This window comes from Patagioenas fasciata, chromosome 19, assembly GCF_037038585.1.
Source record: "Patagioenas fasciata isolate bPatFas1 chromosome 19, bPatFas1.hap1, whole genome shotgun sequence".
Classification (NCBI taxonomy): domain Eukaryota; kingdom Metazoa; phylum Chordata; class Aves; order Columbiformes; family Columbidae; genus Patagioenas; species Patagioenas fasciata.
In genome coordinates this window covers 2,063,782-2,080,097 of record NC_092538.1, presented here as the reverse complement: position 1 = coordinate 2,080,097, position 16,316 = coordinate 2,063,782, and the positions used below count along the sequence as shown (strand labels likewise).

Here is a 16,316-nt window from a genome sequence, read left to right as displayed (position 1 = left end):
CAGGAAAGACGAGGAAAGGGTAGGGACTAAGCCAGAGAAAGCGGCAGGTTTGGGCCCGAGGCTCCGTGTGCAGGGCGTGGGGGGAACCGCTGCGCGACCCCTCCCTCGGCATCGCCACAAGGCTCTTGGGACGGGGAGGGGTGTGGGTGACTCCTCAGGCGGGGCTGGGGGCTCTGTGCTGCGGAACCGCCCTGGCGCAGACGTTGGGCGGGACCGGCCGCAAAGCGCCACCCGGGGCCGCGCCGGGACCCGCCAGCCCCGCGGTTCCCGGGACATCGGGGCGCGGCCGCTGCGCGCCCTCCGGCCGCACGGGGGCGCTGTGCTGGCGCGCCGCCCGTCTCCATGGTGAGCGCGCGGCGCCGGGGCCATGGCGGAGCCGCCGTGCAGCGCGGACGCGGGTGGCGCCGTTTACCGCTCCCGCGACCCCGTGCGCAACCTGCGGCTCCGGTGAGCGGCCGCCCCCGGCCCCGCCCCGGCTCCCGGCCCCCGCCCCCGCCCCGCCGTGACGCTGCTCCTCTCCTTCCCCGCAGGGTCCGCATCCAGCGGGTCACGTCGGCCGGGCCCCTCCTGCCGCAGGCGCCGCCGCCGCTCGCCGGCCCGCGCGGGCCCGAGCTCCTGGGTCTGGCCGAGCGCGCCGCCCGCGGTACGGGGGGCGGAACGGGAGGCTCGGGGGGGCGGGCGGCGCAGCGCCGCCGGAGGTGACCCGACCGACTCCCGCAGGTGCCCGGCGGCCCCCGGAGGAGGAGCAGGAGGAGGCCGAGGTGGGGTGGCAGGAGAAGCTCTTCAGCCAGGTGGGTGCGCGGCGGGGGGGGAGCTTCTCATGGTGCCGCCCGACGGCCCCCTGCCCCGCTCCTTTCGGGGTGTCCTGCCTCGGGGTGCCCGAGCCCCCTGCGGGCGCGCAGCGGTGGGTGCTGTCGATTGCCGTCTGAGCAGCGTCGGAGCCACTCGGGTTCTTTGCTGGGTTCCCAAAGGATCTTGTTTCTGTGGTGGCTTTGGAAATCTCAGCGGAAAAGTGGTTTGTGGCTCTGACTGTGCTGGTGAAAGGAAGCTTTTCTGCTTTACCTGCGGTGCTCTCAGTTCGAGGTGGATTTGTACCAAAATGAGTCAGCCTGCCAGACTCCCCTGGACCGGCAGTACCACGAGGAGATCCTGAAACTGGAGAAGGCTGGAGGTCGGAAGAACTGTCGCATCTTCACCTACACTGACCATGACCGATTCACCAACCTAGAGGAGGTACCAGCTCTCAGTTATGCATGATCTATAGAGCAGTGTCTGTCTGAACCACCAGGCCTACTGCAGAGGGAATGTTCTGCAGAGGGAATCAGTTCTTGGCCATGCAGAAGCAAGCCAGATATCCTGTGTGCAGGAGAACATACAGGTTCTGCAAAGCAGCTTTACCTGATGCTCCAGACCTGGGATGAGATTTCCCTTCTTTGGGAACTATGGTCAGGGACAGCTTGGAGTGACCCGTAGCGTTGCTCTGTAGGTAACCTGCTGGGTGTAGCTTAGCTGTATTTGGCCACAAGAAGAGTGAATGAAATCTACAGTCTTTTAGCAGTTTGTCCTTGCATGTGTGTGTGTGCATACCTGTTCTCCAAAAAGTGGAGCTGTGATTTGGAAAGATGTCCTGTTATAATTAATCCAGTTCCTGTCTGTTTTTCCTTTCCAGCACTGCCAGAAGGTCACTGACTCAGATCATGAGGTGCCATCGTATCTGGCAGAGAGAATGGCCAATGTGAGGAGGAGAAGACAAGACCGTAGGCCAATGTGAGTGCAGACTGGGACTTGGAGCTTGCTAGTGCAGATTTCCTGGTGCTGCAGTGACTCGAGCAGTGTCACACTTGGAATCTGGTGGTTTGACTCTGTTGTGAGGGTTTTGGTGCTGCCTGTGCGGGGCTGCTGCGATGAGATGTGACTTGTGACGTGTCTCGTTGACAGAGAAGCGAGTTCTCTGAAGTCGAAAATCATCACCTGGGAACCCTCAGAAGAATTTATAAAGAACAATCATGTGATTAACACTCCTGTCCAGACCATGTACATCATGGGGGACTTGGGACCTTATGGGAAGTAAGTAAAACCTTGAAGTGATCTTAATTTCCCAGAAGGAAACCCATCTTCCCTCCTTCCTTGAATCTCCTGGGTTTTTTGTTAGTTAAGGGAAGAGGATTGCAAGAGCTCAGTAACTTGGGCTTCTCTTTCTTTCTGCCCCTTTCCTCAGTTGAGAGGTAACTGTGTGTATCCCTCCAAAAGGCTTCTTAAACTAACATAGGAAAGCACGAGTGTGTTTGTCTGCTTTTATACTCCCATGTGCCTTTACCAGCTCTGCTGTTCCAGAGCAAGACAGTGTCTGTATTCTCTATTTAAACTGTTTGTTGATGTCTTCCATTAGGCTTGGTCACAGGGACTATGAACGTGTTCTTTGCACAATCAAGGTGGATGGCAACGGGGTGATCATGGTGAAGCCCGACTTTACTGGCACCAAAGGACCCTACCGGTGAGTGGGCCAGGGCTGGTGCCTCTCGGGGGGCTGAACTGGCCGTCTCCCCGTCCCTCTTCAGGCAGTGGATCAGGGCTTCAACTGAGGGACATGTTTTAGTTTTATTCCAGAGATTTCTAAGACAAGATGGTTGTGTACCTGTGTTGGTGGCACTGTGTGGTGTGTGGGGCGTTGGTGCCAGGCCCTGGGATGCAGGTGATGCAGATGCTGAACACCAGTGAGCCTCCTTTGGGCGTCACTGCTGCTGTGGGACACGTGGCAGTGCGGAGAGACCGTTTGTGCCCCCGTGGTGTCACACAGCCCAGCTGGAGAGGGGACGTGGGTCAGGGTGGCACAGCTGATGCCGTTGCTGCCTGCGCCTGTTCCCTGCCTAATGAGGGAGTTTTGCTCATATGTTTTGGGCCCCTGCAGGATTGAGCTGGATGGAGAGAAGCGAGAGGTGTGGAAATACACCATTGAGAATGCGTCTGTCCAGGTGCAGCCAGAGGAGGAGGAACGTGAGCAACGCGTGTTCAGAAATGTAAGCACCGGCCTCCACTGATCTTAGGGACTAGTTCTGATTTGGCAGACTCAGACCCTCGTGTAGATGGAGTTGTTAGTGCTGCAGACACCTAACGCTGACAAAATGAATGTCCCTGCCAGCGAGTCTCATGCCCAGCAGTTTGAGAACTCAGACAAATAATTCCCTGACGACTTCATTCTTGAGGGAGAGGCCTTGTCAGTGTTACTCGTGTTGGCCTCTGACTGCAGTGATCTGTGTGGTGAGAACTGATGCAAGAAACTACCTAACCTGTGCCTTTCTAGTGCCACCTGCTGATGGTTTACCTTCCCTTTTGAGCAGTGGGCAAACCCTTTTTCTTCCTTTTGCTCTTCCTCTTGCTGCCTGTGTACTTATTGCATGATTTCTTGTTACCCATAATGTCCCAGGATATAGATATCTCAGTTTATGTCTTGATCCTCTGAATTTCCTTTTTGGCTGCGACTGTTTCTAAAAGTACTTAATGTTTTAGTTTTTCATTTGTACGTTTCCTCATTGTTTTTGTGGTCAATAAGGAAATCACGATTTTGCTGCACTTGTTCTCATTGCACCAGTTTATGCCTGTGCTTTTAATGTGTCATTTAAGATCTGCTGATTCTTCAGAGCTTCTTTTTCTTTAGATTGGCCTTTGATATCCTTTCTGAAGCTGAAGTTCCATGCAGCATTACCAGTTGTGCATCTTTGTTCCATGAGATACTTACATTCTCTGCATCTGCTATAAGAATTATAAAAACCCGTGTGCTAAGCCTGTCAGCAATTTAAACTGGTTTTAAGTTCTATCCGCTGCAGTTTTTGCAAGAAGTAAAACCATACGTAATCAAAAATACCCTTTTTCTCACGCTCTTGTTGTGCGTTTCCAGCTGTACGGTCGGCACAAGGAATACCTCAGTGGTCTCGTGGGCTCCGAATTTGAAATGGTGAGCGCCAGTGGCACTGGGCAGGGACCTGGGGCCCTGCTGCCTTTGGAGGCGGTTGGGCTGGTTACCACGGATGCCGTTTGTACCGCAGCCTCCAAAGAGTGTCTCATTCTCTGGATGTGATGGCAGCTTTTACCCTGTGGCTTCCAACAGAAAACTGGGTGACAAGGGACAAGTTTCAGTGTGGCCTGCAGGTCTGTGGGACCAGCAGTGGAGTGTGCTGAGCGCTGTGGTCTGCGTGTGTGTGTTGTCTGAAGGCCTTTCACTCCAGCACTTTGAGGAAGAAAGGAGGGTTTATATCTTTTAGGACAGTGATTGCTGTTAACTTCTTGAATGTCAGACACATGTGTGTGACATTTTATTCACAGAAACAGCCCCTCCCACCCCCAAATTCATGCACAGTTTCCCTTCTCACTGAATTACCCAGACTGCGATCTGTTTTGCTCAAATCTTGTTTGCCAAAGTGTGAAAGTTGTACTTTCTTGTACTTCCATAGAGCGTCTCAGCTTGTCCTGTGCTTCCTCCAGCCCCCCTTGGGCAAGCGCAGGAACACTACAGGAGAAACAGGACTATGATTTCTGCAAGTGACTTCTCGCTACATTTTGTATCCAGCTTGAAGTCTGAAAAAGACCTGATTTACAGAGTAGCGAACTCCTGCAGTCCAGGAACTTGATCTCTCTAGGTAGCGTCTCTCCAGAGGGACCGTTCGGTTCTAGAAAGGATGATATGAGAAGTCACCATCCCTACCTGGCCAGCAGGGTGAACCGTTCCTGGACAAACAGCTGTGAAACATCCGTGTGAGATCCCGCTGGGAGGGGATTGTATGAGGTTCCACCAGCAATCACTGAGCCTTTTCTCTTTGCTTATCTGCTTGGTCTTACAGACTCTTCCCGGTACGCTGCGGCTGTTTGTGAATGGGGAAATAGGTGAGTTCTTTCTGTGAACAGTAACTATAGAGGCAAATCTGAGTCTGCTGGGATGGCTGAGGTTACAAAGGGTTAAAGGGTTCTTGGATCACAGGCTGGTCCAGAGTAGGTGGTTGTCTCCCCGGAATCCTTTACTTCCTCCTTCTCCTCCCCACTTTTTAGAATTAACCCTTGGAGTGACATTTGCAGATCTGAGGATAAAAATACTGCAGACATGCAGATCTGAAAAAAGGAGAGCAGATTGGGATGTTAATAGAGATTATGGCAAGAAAGCAATTAAATGTGTGACCTCCCTAATCTGGTTAGTGATATGGGAACAGGGCCAGTCTGGAAAAGGAGTCTACTCTGAGGGTCGTGTTCTGTTGCTTTGAAGCCCCTGGCTTCTCCCAGCTTCCAGCACTGACTGGTTGTCCCTGAGGTTACTGGTGCTGTCTCTCCCAAAAGCCGACACGAGTACGGGAGGAGTTGGTGTGGAAACAAGCAGCTGAGGTTCATTCTTGCTGTGTTCTCAGTTTCAGCTCAAGGCTATGAGTATGACAACCTCTATGTGCATTTTTTCGTGGAGCTGCCTGACCGTAAGTATTCACGTTTCCAGCCGTATCACAGCACTTTGAGGAATGAATGCTTTGGCTGTTCCATTGGCTCAGCTCTGCTGAAAGTCAGTAAAAGTTAATGGAGGGGCTGGGATCTAGTCAGAGGTCTTCAGAGCTAAAATTGAAGAACTCAGTGGTTTGAACTAAACTCATGCCTGGGAGGAAATAGCATCTTTCCTTCTTGTCTCTTCAAAATCAGGCTGGGACACATGGGTCCATTGGCTTCTCAACCAGTGATGCTCATGTGCAGCAGCCTACCTGAGGTTCATCCCTTATACTGCAGAGATTAACCTTCCTGTCCTCTCCATCTCAGCAGTGACCTTGTCTGATGTCAGTGCTCACCACGATGTCTCGTGCTTTGTGCTGACACTGACATATTAAATGTTGACTGATAAATAAGGTTCCCAGCACTAACACACTCATCCTGCTGCATGCGTAATCCCCCTGAAGCTATGGCTCTGGCTCCCCTCTCTGGTTATGCCCTGATGTCTGTCTGAAGAGAGACCACCTCTGCTACTCGCTGCATTTAGATAAGGTTCTGCTTTTCATCGACAGTTCAGGGCATTCTGGGGAGCAGCCGTTTCCTGGAACCGGGAGGGGTGGGACACACCTGGGGAAAGTCAGTGTAGTGATGTTGTGTGTTACCCCGCTCACCTGGCACCGACGCTCTCCTCTGAGCTGCCCTGGTGTGTGAGTCCTCCCTCGCACCCAGAGCCTTCACCGCTGTGCTTGTGTTCTCCCCCCAGAGTGGTCGAGCCCCGCGTCCCAGCAGCTCTCGGGAGTGACACAGACCTGTGCCACCAAGGCAGTGGGCTGGGTAAGGGTGCCCTTCAACTTGCGGAGCTGGGTTTGAACAGGCGTTCTCTGGGGTGGAAAGTGTATAAGAAGCTGCAGATATATTCAGCTAAGATTGTGACTAGAGAGCTCCTTTCAAGGGCAGCGCATGTTAGGGATTCTTCTCATTCTGTTTGTACTTGCCTTTTTACAGCCTGCCACTGTGACCGAATAAAACCAGAGCAAATAAAACTGCTTCTGGAATCTCACTTTTTTCTTCCTTCTGACTGATTGCCTTTGGAGCTTTAATTTTTGCGTTCCCAACTGCTCAGAGTTTACAAAGAGCTGTTCTGTCTTGCCTGGGGCAGGAACGCACAGCCTCTAAGCCGATTTCTCACGATGAACCCCTCTTCCCATCTGGGAGGTTGGTTCCGTTGCTGTCTCCAGCTTCTCTCTTAGAAAATATGAATTTTATCAACTTTTGGATATCACTTATGTGAGCTGATTTGTATATTGCAGAAATCATCATTGCACAGCATTTCAGTAGTAACATTGTTTGAGGTATTTTACATGTCTTTTGTAAAGATCCTCATGGTGCAATAATGTTGCAACATGCTCAGTTGTTGCCAGAGGAGTGTTACTCTTTTCATTAGTTTTAACAGCCTCTTCCATCCATGTGGCACTTGGGAGTGTGTGGGTCCATCTTGCAGCCATGTGGTTGTTATTGCGATGTGATTCATCTTCTCTGGGCATCATTACCTTTTCTCCACCGTTAGTTGTTTTCTCTCCACTCTCTGTGGCCCCTCCAATGCTAGTGGTGAATTTTCTTATCCAGGAATCTGATATTTCTGTTCTGTTCCTTTTCTAGGATAATGTGGCACACTTCTGCTACCCCTTCACTTTGGACATGTTTTTCACTCAAGCAGATGAATTGGAAGGTACGTTTCCCTGTTGCTCTCTAATGTGACACTCTGAAATCTTTTGATGGCAGTGCAGGTGTTGTTGGCCCCTCAACAAGATGAAAGGACAGATTTAAACAAAGGAAAGTGTTGCTCATTCAGCAAATGTTCGCCCTGTCACCACACAACCTTTGGACACATACTGTGTTTGCACCACACAGCAATGCATCAGCATTTGTATGGATTAATTGATCATAGAATCACAGAACCATCTTTGTTGGAAAAGCCCCTCAAGAACATTGAGTCCAACCGTAATCCACCCCTGGCACTGCCCCGTGTCCTGAGAACCTCATGTCCGTCTGTCCAACCCTCCAGGGCTGGTGACTCCAGCACTGCCCTGGGCAGCCTGTTCCAATGCCCCACAGCCCTTTGGGGAAGAAATTGTTCCCCAGACCCAACCTCAACCTCCCCTGGTGCAACTTGAGGCCATTTCCTCTGCTCCTGGCGCTTGTTCCTGGGGAGCAGAGCCCGACCCCCCTGGCTCCAAGCTCCTTTCAGGCAGTTCAGAGATCAGAAGGTCCCCCCTCAGCTCCTGTTCTCCAGCTGAACCCCCCAGGTCCCTCAGCCGCTCCCATCACACTTGTGCTCCAGCCCCTCACCAGCTCCGTTCCCTTCTCTCAACTCGCTCCAGCACCTCAAGGGTTTTCTTGGTGTGAGGGGCCCAAAACTGCCCCCAGGATTCAAAGTTTGGCCTCCCCATTCCCAGCACAGGGACGGTCACTGCCCTGGGCCTGCTGGCCACACCAGTGCTGTACCAGCCAGGATGCTGGTGGCCTTTTTGGCCACCTGGGCACATGCTGGCTTGTGGTCATCTGCTGTTGACCGGCACCCCCAAGTCCTTTTCCGCTGAGCAGCTTTCTATCCGCTCTTTCCTGAGCCTGTAGCGTTGCACAGGGTTGTTGTGAACGAAGTGCAGGACCCAGCTTCCAGGTGACAGCTTTATCCAGTTGCAAAACCCCTTAGATCTTGGCTTATCTGTCTCAAAATTGCCGGCATGCTTGTCTGTGTTGCTGTGGCCTGTGGACTGCACAGAGCCCCAGGACACTGCAGACACAGGCAGCACTTTTGTACACAACTAGAACTCCGTGCTGAGTCTTATGTTTGTAGACACACTCAGTGACCTGTATAATCTTTGTATAGTTTATGTCACTTTGAAAATCCCAGCTCTATTTTAAGCTGGGGTTCTCTGCTGCCTGTTCCTGCTGCTTCACTACACCGACCCCATCGCTTTTTGGATTGCAATTGCTGGGGACAATTTTATGGCATGCCTTGGCACTTGAGTTTGGGTATTCAACCAAGACTAATGAATTTTCAGCCTAGAATAAACACCATGAGTTTGTTTCACTATGAAAAAAACCAGCACTTGGAAACCTGTAGGAGAATCCAAGTTAATAATCCCCCAATAATGGTGGGAAAGGTCAGAAATAAAAAGATTCCTGTGTTTGGCATCAGATCATTCACAAAAGGTTGTTCTGCCCCAAAATAATTGAACCAGTTTGGACTTGTTCTCAAAACAAAGAATTTTCCAAAATATTTAACATCAATAGTTCTGTTTTCATCCTCAAATCTGAGGGTTCAGCTTTTACAGAGGAAAATAATCACCCATACATCTAGGCTTGTCGTTGTAGGAGAACCACAGAAAGGATTTCCTGCTGGTGGAGCTGGGGATTTAGGATTTTGTTGTCTGTGGCCGTGTCCCTCACAGAGCTGTGATCTCCCTGCCTTGCAGACAGTCTCCCCCAGTGGCCTGTTCTCTACTTTGAGGTCCTGTCCCTGGATTTCTGGCAGAGGTATCGTGTTGAAGGATATGGTTCCCTGGTGCTGCCAGCATCTCCAGGTAAAACATAATGGGGGCATTATTTTGGAGGATGGGTTGGGTGGTTCTCTTGGGAATAGGTTCAGCTGGTCCTGGGGACACTTTGCCTGGTGTACTGAAGGGGATAGTTACCTGTCTGGGCGGCAGCAAAGGATTTGATGCATCCTGCACTGTTGTACCATGTTGAGAAGCATCATGTGTTGCTGTTCTTGCTCCTTCAGTTGTTCTGTCACAAAATCTTGTGTGATACAGCTCTGGGGTGGTGCTGCATGTCTGTCTTTACAATAGCAGCAACCTTCTCTGTCCCACGTGGCATCTGAGGGTCACAACTGTTCTGACACCCATGTGGAGTAAGGCGGCGTTCCTCGTGGGCAGGGCACACCTTCAGCGCTGGCCGCGTGGCTGCGTGGGGCAGCTACTTGGGAAAATGTTTGAGAGATACCGGGTAGTGTTCCCATGTCCATCTCCCGCGCTGTCCGCTGTGACTCTGAGTGGGTCTTTGCTCATGGCTGCTGAGCTGTCCTGTTGTTCTGCGCCAGGTCTCCACGTGCTCACCGTCCCGACCTGGCGCCCTGTGGAGCTGGGCACAGTTGCGGAGCTGAGGAGATTTTTCATCGGCGGATCTCCTGAGCTGGAGGACATCACCTACGTCAGGACGCCATCGACCTTCAAGGTGGGCTCAGCTGCAGGACATTGCTCTTTCTGAGAGATGGGAGATGATGCTCTCGGCTTTGGATGTCTGGACGGCCTGGACCAGATTTGAAGAAGGATGGTCCTGTTCCTCTAACCAAAGAAATGTCTCCTCTGTGAGACTGGTGAGCATGGACAGAGAACTGGGCAGACAGAGGCAGAGCTCTGCCTGCTGAGGTGTGTGCAGCTTAGAGAAGTGGGTGAATGTGGATCAGAGCCTTGACATAACTCTGCTTGTGCTGGCCCTGCCCATGAAGTGTCTGTCAGGTCAGCGTTTTACCAGCTGCAGACTTCTTCCTGTGCTTTTGTAAGGAATCTGGGCTGAAGTGCGCCTGGAACAGTTTCCCGAAGCAAGCAGCTGACAGTTGGGAGACGGGCATAAACTTCATGATCTTAAGGAAGCTGCAGAGATGCTCGCTGGTGTAATGAGCAAGTTGATCTTTGTAGCAGTTTTGTGTGGGAATGAGCCCTATCCAGTTGTTGAAACCTTCCTCCAGCACTGCACTAGCAGCTTGCTGCTGTCTGGATCCTGCCCTCAGCGCAGCCTGGACCATGTGCCCTTCTTCCTGACCTCGCTTGCCCTGTGCAGCAGGGGAGGGAGAGACCCTGTGCCCACATGAATCACAGAACCACAGAATGGACTGGGTTGGAAAAGCCCTCAGAGATCATCCAGTCCAACCCTTGGTCCAACTCCAGTCCATTGACCAGATCATGGTACCAAGTGCCATGGCCAATCTCAGTTTACAAACCTCCAGGTCGGTGAGTCCAGCACCTCCCTGGGCAGCCATTCCAATGCTGACCACTCTCTCTGCACAGAATTGCTTTCTCATCTCCAGCCTCAATTTCCCCTGGCAGAGTTGAAGCCCATGCCCCCTTGTCCTATTGCTGAGTGCCTGGGAGAAGAGCCCAATCCCCCCTGGCTAGAACTGCCCTTCAGGTCATTCAGAGAGTGCTGAGCTCACCTCTAAGCCTCCTCTGCTCCAGACTGAACAAGCCCAGCTTCCTCAGCCTCTCCCCATGGGTCCTGTGTTCAAGTCCCTTCCCCAGTCTTGTTGCTCTTCTCTGGACCCGCTCCAGCACTTCAATCTCTTTCCTGAACGGAGGGGATGGTACTGGCGGGACATGCTCGTTTTCGCTCGGATCAGCCCACTGCAGCAGGTTGCTGGATGTGGTGACTAATTTGTGCTGTCTTTGCAGGGATCGCGTCTGAGCCGCCTTGGTTTTCGCACAGAGACAACAGGCAGCGTCACATTCCGCCTTTACTGCCTGCAGCAGTCTAAGTAAGTGCAGCAAAGTGAGCGTGAGCTCTGCCTTGTGTGCTGTGTTTTGGCGATCCTGACCTGCTGTGGTTCTCCACAGAGCATTTCTGGAAACCAGTGCCCTGAGGCAGCGCATGCAGAGCGTACTGGACCGGCTTGGAGGCTTCAGCCAGCAGAGCTCTGTCTACAACGTTTTGGGTAGGGCTTTCAGTGTTGTTCTCCCTGGCAAGCCTCTGGCTCACTTTCGCTCCCCTTTTTACAGAGTGGGCTGGATATTTCAGAAGAATCCATTACTGTGGGGATAATTGCCCCCCGTGAGCTCTCTGAGTCCATAGCAGAGGTTAAATGTTCTGATCTCAGCTGGGAACTTCAGGAGGCATCAGCTCAGGGAGGAGGGATAACCGCTCTGTGAGGGCAGGGCCCAAGCCGACCTGCCCGGTGTTGCGTGGCGCTGGGCATAGGTTGTGGCACCGATACACAGGCTCTGTATCCAGTTCCATTGGGTGCAGAGCAAAGACAGTGCTAGAAGTAAGTGAAGAGAGCAGCAGGGACTGGGTGCTTTGTTGGTGGAACTTAGTAACTTCTCCCAAGTAAAAAGTCACAGGACAAGAGGAAATGGCGTCAGGTTGCACCAGAGGAGGTTTCAATTGGGTATTAGGAACAACTTCTTCCCCAAAGGGCTCTGGGGCATTGGAACAGGCTGCCCAGGGCAGTGCTGGAGTCACCATCCCTGGAGGGTTGGACAGACGGACATGAGGTTCTCAGGACATGGGGCAGTGCCAGGGGTGGGTTAACGGTTGGACTCAATGTTCTTGAGGGTCTTTTCCAACCAAAATGATTCTGATTCTATGATTAAGAAGTGAAGTTCTGCTCCAGGAGAGATGATGTTTGCTGACCAGACTCACCCCTCTCCTCCCCAAGGCTGGCTGATACGTTCTGCTGTCTTGTAGAGGCTTTCCAGAGGGCCCGGCGCCGGATGCAGGAAGCGCGCCAGAGCCTTCCCCAGGACCTCATGAGCACCTCTGCCCCCACTGAGCACCGCCCGCAGGAACCGTGATCGACCCCTCTGCTGCCAGCGCCTTCCCTCCAACACGAGCTCCTGGAGTCCAGCAGGAGCCACGGTGCTGGTGCCTGGAACCTGTTGGACCTTTCTTTGTCATTTTCCCCGGATGGGGGAAGAAGCCTGTAACACATCCAGACCCAGAATCTTTGCATTTCCACAGGTACCTGTGGAAGCAGCCCCTTTTTCACAGTGTTCTGTTACCAGTCCCTAACAATATAGCCAATTGGTCACGTTTCTGCTGAGCAGATGAAAATACAGACACAGGACCTGTGAACCTTTTAACACATTTTCAAGGATTGGATAGGAATGATTAGAAAAAATTCAAGTCTACACAACTTGTTAAATTTAGTTTTCTTGTTAAAGAAGGGGGTGATGTTGAAGATTGAAGCGTGAGTACTGATTTAACAAAATAAGTAGGTAACTTGAGAAGTGCTGATAGTTGTCAGCATAGGTCAGTCAATAGTAAAATAAATCTGTCCACCTCGTGCCTTAAGATTGATTCGTTCCTGGAGAGAGGGCTCTCTGCCACCTGTAATGAATGAAATCAAAGCAAAGGAATGATGCTTGACAGATCGAGAACTGGAGAAAAGGGCCCCGTTCTCTGTTCTCGTGCGTGTGCCTGTAACATTTCTGGCTCTGCAGTGATGAGCAGGCGGATTCTTTGTTCAAGAGTGCGACTGAAAACACCATTCCCCAGAGCTGGCAGCAGAACTTTGGCCGGGGCTGGGCGTGTGCAGACGAGAGCAGGTTACAGCATTTGCACAGCAGCCGAACTTTGAACTGTTCAAGCTGTTCATTTGCGCGATGGTTCGTTGTTCCGTCTCTGCAGTACATGGCATCGCGTCCTGGGGAAGCACCTGTGCGCTCTGTTTTTAGCCAGTTTCTGCTGTCCTTTTCGTTTTTCCCTGTTTTTGTTCCTCTCTCAAGTTCACAGGAGCAAGGCTACTGCAGACTGAGAGCGCTGCGGCGATTCGGGCATGAGTCACATTTCCATGTGCTTTCTGCTCCTCGCACAAGGGATAGGAAGGGAAATCTCAGGCTGAGATCAGGCAGGTCTGAGTGTGTGTGTGTGGAGTCAGAACTCACAGGCAGAGTGTGAAACAGGAATGGGTCTTTGTCTTGCTCTGCACGTTCCTCCTTGGCAGGGAGTGTGAGACTCGTGCTCGCAGCCGTGTGTGACTGTTAGAGCACCCCACTCTTCCCTGGCGCTCCGTTGTCTTCCTCACTCCCTTCCTGCCATTTTCATCTTGCCCCAGCTTTCACTGGGAAAGCCAAACTCCTGGGTTTGTTCCTCCTTGACCTGTGTTGTAGTTCCTAGATCTGTCTGGCAATTTCAATTACGAATGAGTTTTGCTCACCTTCCTTGCCTGCTATCGCTCTGTTCTGGCGGAAGAGGCTGCCAGTGTGTATGAGAGCCCGGCCTGTTCAGCAGAGCCCTGTGTCCTCGGCCTGGAGCTCCATGACGTCTCCGCACCAGTCAGGTCTCCCCTCAGGCTTTGGGTGCGATGGCTGCAAGGGCCAGCGCGCGGTTCTGGAGTGTGTGCGCTCTCGATACAGTCACGTTTCACAGACACTGACCCGCTCGGTGCCCAGGATGAAAAGTATTCACGGAACATGTAGTGCTCACTATCGATTTTTTTTTTTAATAGTAATTCACGTCATGGCCGTGTATGTTTATTGCATCCTATCAGCAATACTGAATTTCCTTCTGGGTGTTGCTGTTGTGCTTGTCACCAAGAGCTGACTTGCCTGTCCCTAAGCCCTTTTCAGGATTGAGTTACAAGGTGAAGAGAATGTTCTTTTTCTCACTAAAGTAACAAAACACCTTTCAGATTGAGATGATGCCAGTGGCAGATGTGGTAGAGAGTGGACTGTTCTGACTAGAAGATCAGGTTCCTGACTCGTGGTCGTTGCTCAGCACATTTACACGGCAAGATTTGGTGTGTTGAGTGTGTTAAGGTTACACAGAGATACAGTAAGGTTTGCATAATGATAATAGTTTTGCTGGTTAAAACTGAAAAGTGTAAGATTTATAAATAAGAAATTATCATAACTAAAGAAACAATTCTTCCAAAGTAAGACAATGTTAGCAGTGTTTCACCCTCGTGCTTGCAGCCTCCTTGGCCTGACAGAACAAAATGGTCCTCGTAAAAGATGTTTCGGTGAACGCCTTCAGCAAATGTTCTTTGAATATGCCCTTTTATAAATAAAACTAGCAAATTTCCATATACATGTGCGTGTATGAAAATGTCACTGATCTTTAAATCCAAACTGGCATTTGGTGCAGGGTTTGTGCTCTGAGCTTGCCAAGGAGCCTGGACAGCGGGAATGGGGGTTGTGCATCCAGCAGGTACGTGTGGATGACTTTGGAGGTGGCCCATGGGGACAGACAGAAGGGGAGGCCAGTGACCTCTCCGGAGCCTTGAGGAGCGGCTGAGGGACCTGGGGGGTTCAGCTGGAGAACAGGAGCTGAGGGGAGACCTTCTGATCTCTGAACTGCCTGAAAGGAGCTTGGAGCCAGGGGGGTCGGGCTCTGCTCCCCAGGAACAAGCGCCAGGAGCAGAGGAAACGGCCTCAAGTTGCGCCAGGGGAGGTTGAGGTTGGATGTGGGGAACAATTTCTTCCCCAAAGGGCTGTGGGGCATTGGAACAGGCTGCCCAGGGCAGTGCTGGAGTCACCATCCCTGGAGGGTTGGACAGACGGACATGATGTTTTCAGGACACGGGGCAGTGCCAGGGGTGGTTATGGTTGTACTCGATGATCTTGAGGGGCTTTTCCAACCAAAATGAGTCTGTGATCTCCCCTGTACAGAAGTGTCCCTGCAGTTTGCACTGGAGGGTGCCTTTGCAGAGGAAGTCAAGCCAAAGGGAGGGGAAGGGACAGTTGTGAGTGCACCAGAGCCTGGGCCAGGAGGACACCCGCTGATGGGCCAGGAGATGGAGGGGGCTGAGGGGCAGGAGGAGCCGGGCGCAGGCACAGGCTGGAGGTGCCGCAGGCTCCTGGTGTCCAGAGCGGGTCTGGCAGTGGGACTGGGGGTCTGCGCTGTCCCCGGCTCTGGCTCCATCAGCTGCAGCGACGTGTCCGGTTTCTCTTGAGCTCCATGTGCAGCTTCCTTCAGGACAGGCTGCAGCGGGGGGGGTTGTGAGCGCCAGCTGAACGGGCACGTGTCTGAGGCTGCAGCCCCCCCAGCGCTGCGGTCTGCGGGGGGCAGGAGCCAGTGGAAAGTCCCTCTGCGCCTTCTGGGTGCCTCATTAAACATACAAACAAAGCGTAATTGCAGCAATATTGGCTTGGTGGACAAAAGGGCTGCGGGCAGTTGGCAGGACTCGCACGATGCAAATCAGCCATTAGAAATTCCAGTGTAAATGTAACAGGAAAAGAAAACCTAGAAATGAGTCATTCATGTGACTGGGAGAACCGACCCAGAGAAGTCAGACCCCAGGAATGGGTTTTTCTCTCAACTGCAGAAGATCTGGGCCGTGATAACTTCAGACTTGCCAGCAAACACCACCCACCTCTTTGGTGTGGTCCCCCCGGTGCTGCGATGAGCTGGGGACACGCTGTGCGGGGCGGGGGCTGTGCCACCCCCTCCAGCCCGGGAGCAGCCATGAGTCCCACAGACGTCGTGTGGCTGCGTGGGGACCGAGAGCTGCGCTCTGTCCGCACTGCGGTTGTCATCGAGGGACTACCAGAAGCTCCTTGTTGGCTGGAGCCGTGAGGAGCGGCTGAGGGACCTGGGGGGTTCAGCTGGAGAACAGGAGCTGAGGGGAGACCTTCTGATCTCTGAACTGCCTGAAAGGAGCTTGGAGCCAGGGGGGTCGGGCTCTGCTCCCCAGGAACAAGCGCCAGGAGCAGAGGAAACGGCCTCAAGTTGCGCCAGTTTGGCCCCTGGGTTGGCGTGTGGTGGGGAAGCTCCCTGCGGGCCCTCTCCTGGCAGCGAAGTGGAGGAGCTTTACCTTTTATTATCCTCACTGTCTTCTCAAGGTGCAGCTTATGTTCTCTGAAGTTAATGTTGCTATTTCAATGCAAGGCAGAGCAGAGCAGACCAGAGCAAAATCACACTTCATTGGATCAGTCAGAAAATAAGTGTCCGTGTTCCCCTTTTCCTGCACTGAAATCATTGCTTTGATTCAATTTCATTTCTCTCATTGCTTTGGTTCGAGCAGGTTTTTGAAGTGAACCCAAGTGCTCTGTAGACTGGAGGTACTTCCCTTTCTCACCTGCCAAGATCAGAAAGGATTGGTAGATTCAGACTTCTCTATAATTTATTCACAAGTTATTATC

General features: G+C 52.3%; 1 protein-coding gene across 6 annotated transcripts; it reads left to right on the top strand.

Annotated features, from left to right (window-relative positions):
- Positions 1 to 14,262, top strand: MKS1 (MKS transition zone complex subunit 1). 6 transcript variants are annotated; one of them, XM_071816888.1, is made up of 19 exons: positions 362 to 447; positions 531 to 643; positions 721 to 791; positions 1,078 to 1,233; positions 1,670 to 1,767; positions 1,939 to 2,067; positions 2,390 to 2,494; positions 2,597 to 2,692; positions 2,909 to 3,017; positions 3,896 to 3,952; positions 4,836 to 4,878; positions 5,391 to 5,453; positions 6,218 to 6,288; positions 7,114 to 7,183; positions 8,934 to 9,041; positions 9,560 to 9,693; positions 10,908 to 10,990; positions 11,070 to 11,167; positions 11,920 to 14,262. In XM_071816888.1, the coding sequence occupies exons 1-19, from the start codon at positions 368 to 370 to the stop codon at positions 12,024 to 12,026; spliced, it is 1,791 nt and encodes a 596-aa protein (XP_071672989.1). In that variant the 5' UTR covers positions 362 to 367; the 3' UTR covers positions 12,027 to 14,262. The 6 variants fall into 6 exon arrangements, with proteins under 6 accessions (XP_071672992.1, XP_071672989.1, XP_071672991.1 ...); XM_071816890.1 differs by having other exon boundaries at positions 11,891 to 11,999; XM_071816891.1 differs by lacking the exons at positions 362 to 447; positions 531 to 643 and adding an exon at positions 1 to 19.
- The last annotated feature ends 2,054 nt before the right edge of the window (positions 14,263 to 16,316 follow it).

Bases quoted from the DNA above. Each gene is read 5' to 3' on its own strand.
- MKS1 (XM_071816888.1), top strand. From the start codon at position 368: ATGGCGGAGCCGCCGTGCAGCGCGGACGCGGGTGGCGCCGTTTACCGC. The intron at 644-720 runs GTACGGGGGGCG...CGACTCCCGCAG, and splicing joins GGCCGAGCGCGCCGCCCGCG to GTGCCCGGCGGCCCCCGGAG. The intron at 792-1,077 runs GTGGGTGCGCGG...CGGTGCTCTCAG, and splicing joins AGGAGAAGCTCTTCAGCCAG to TTCGAGGTGGATTTGTACCA.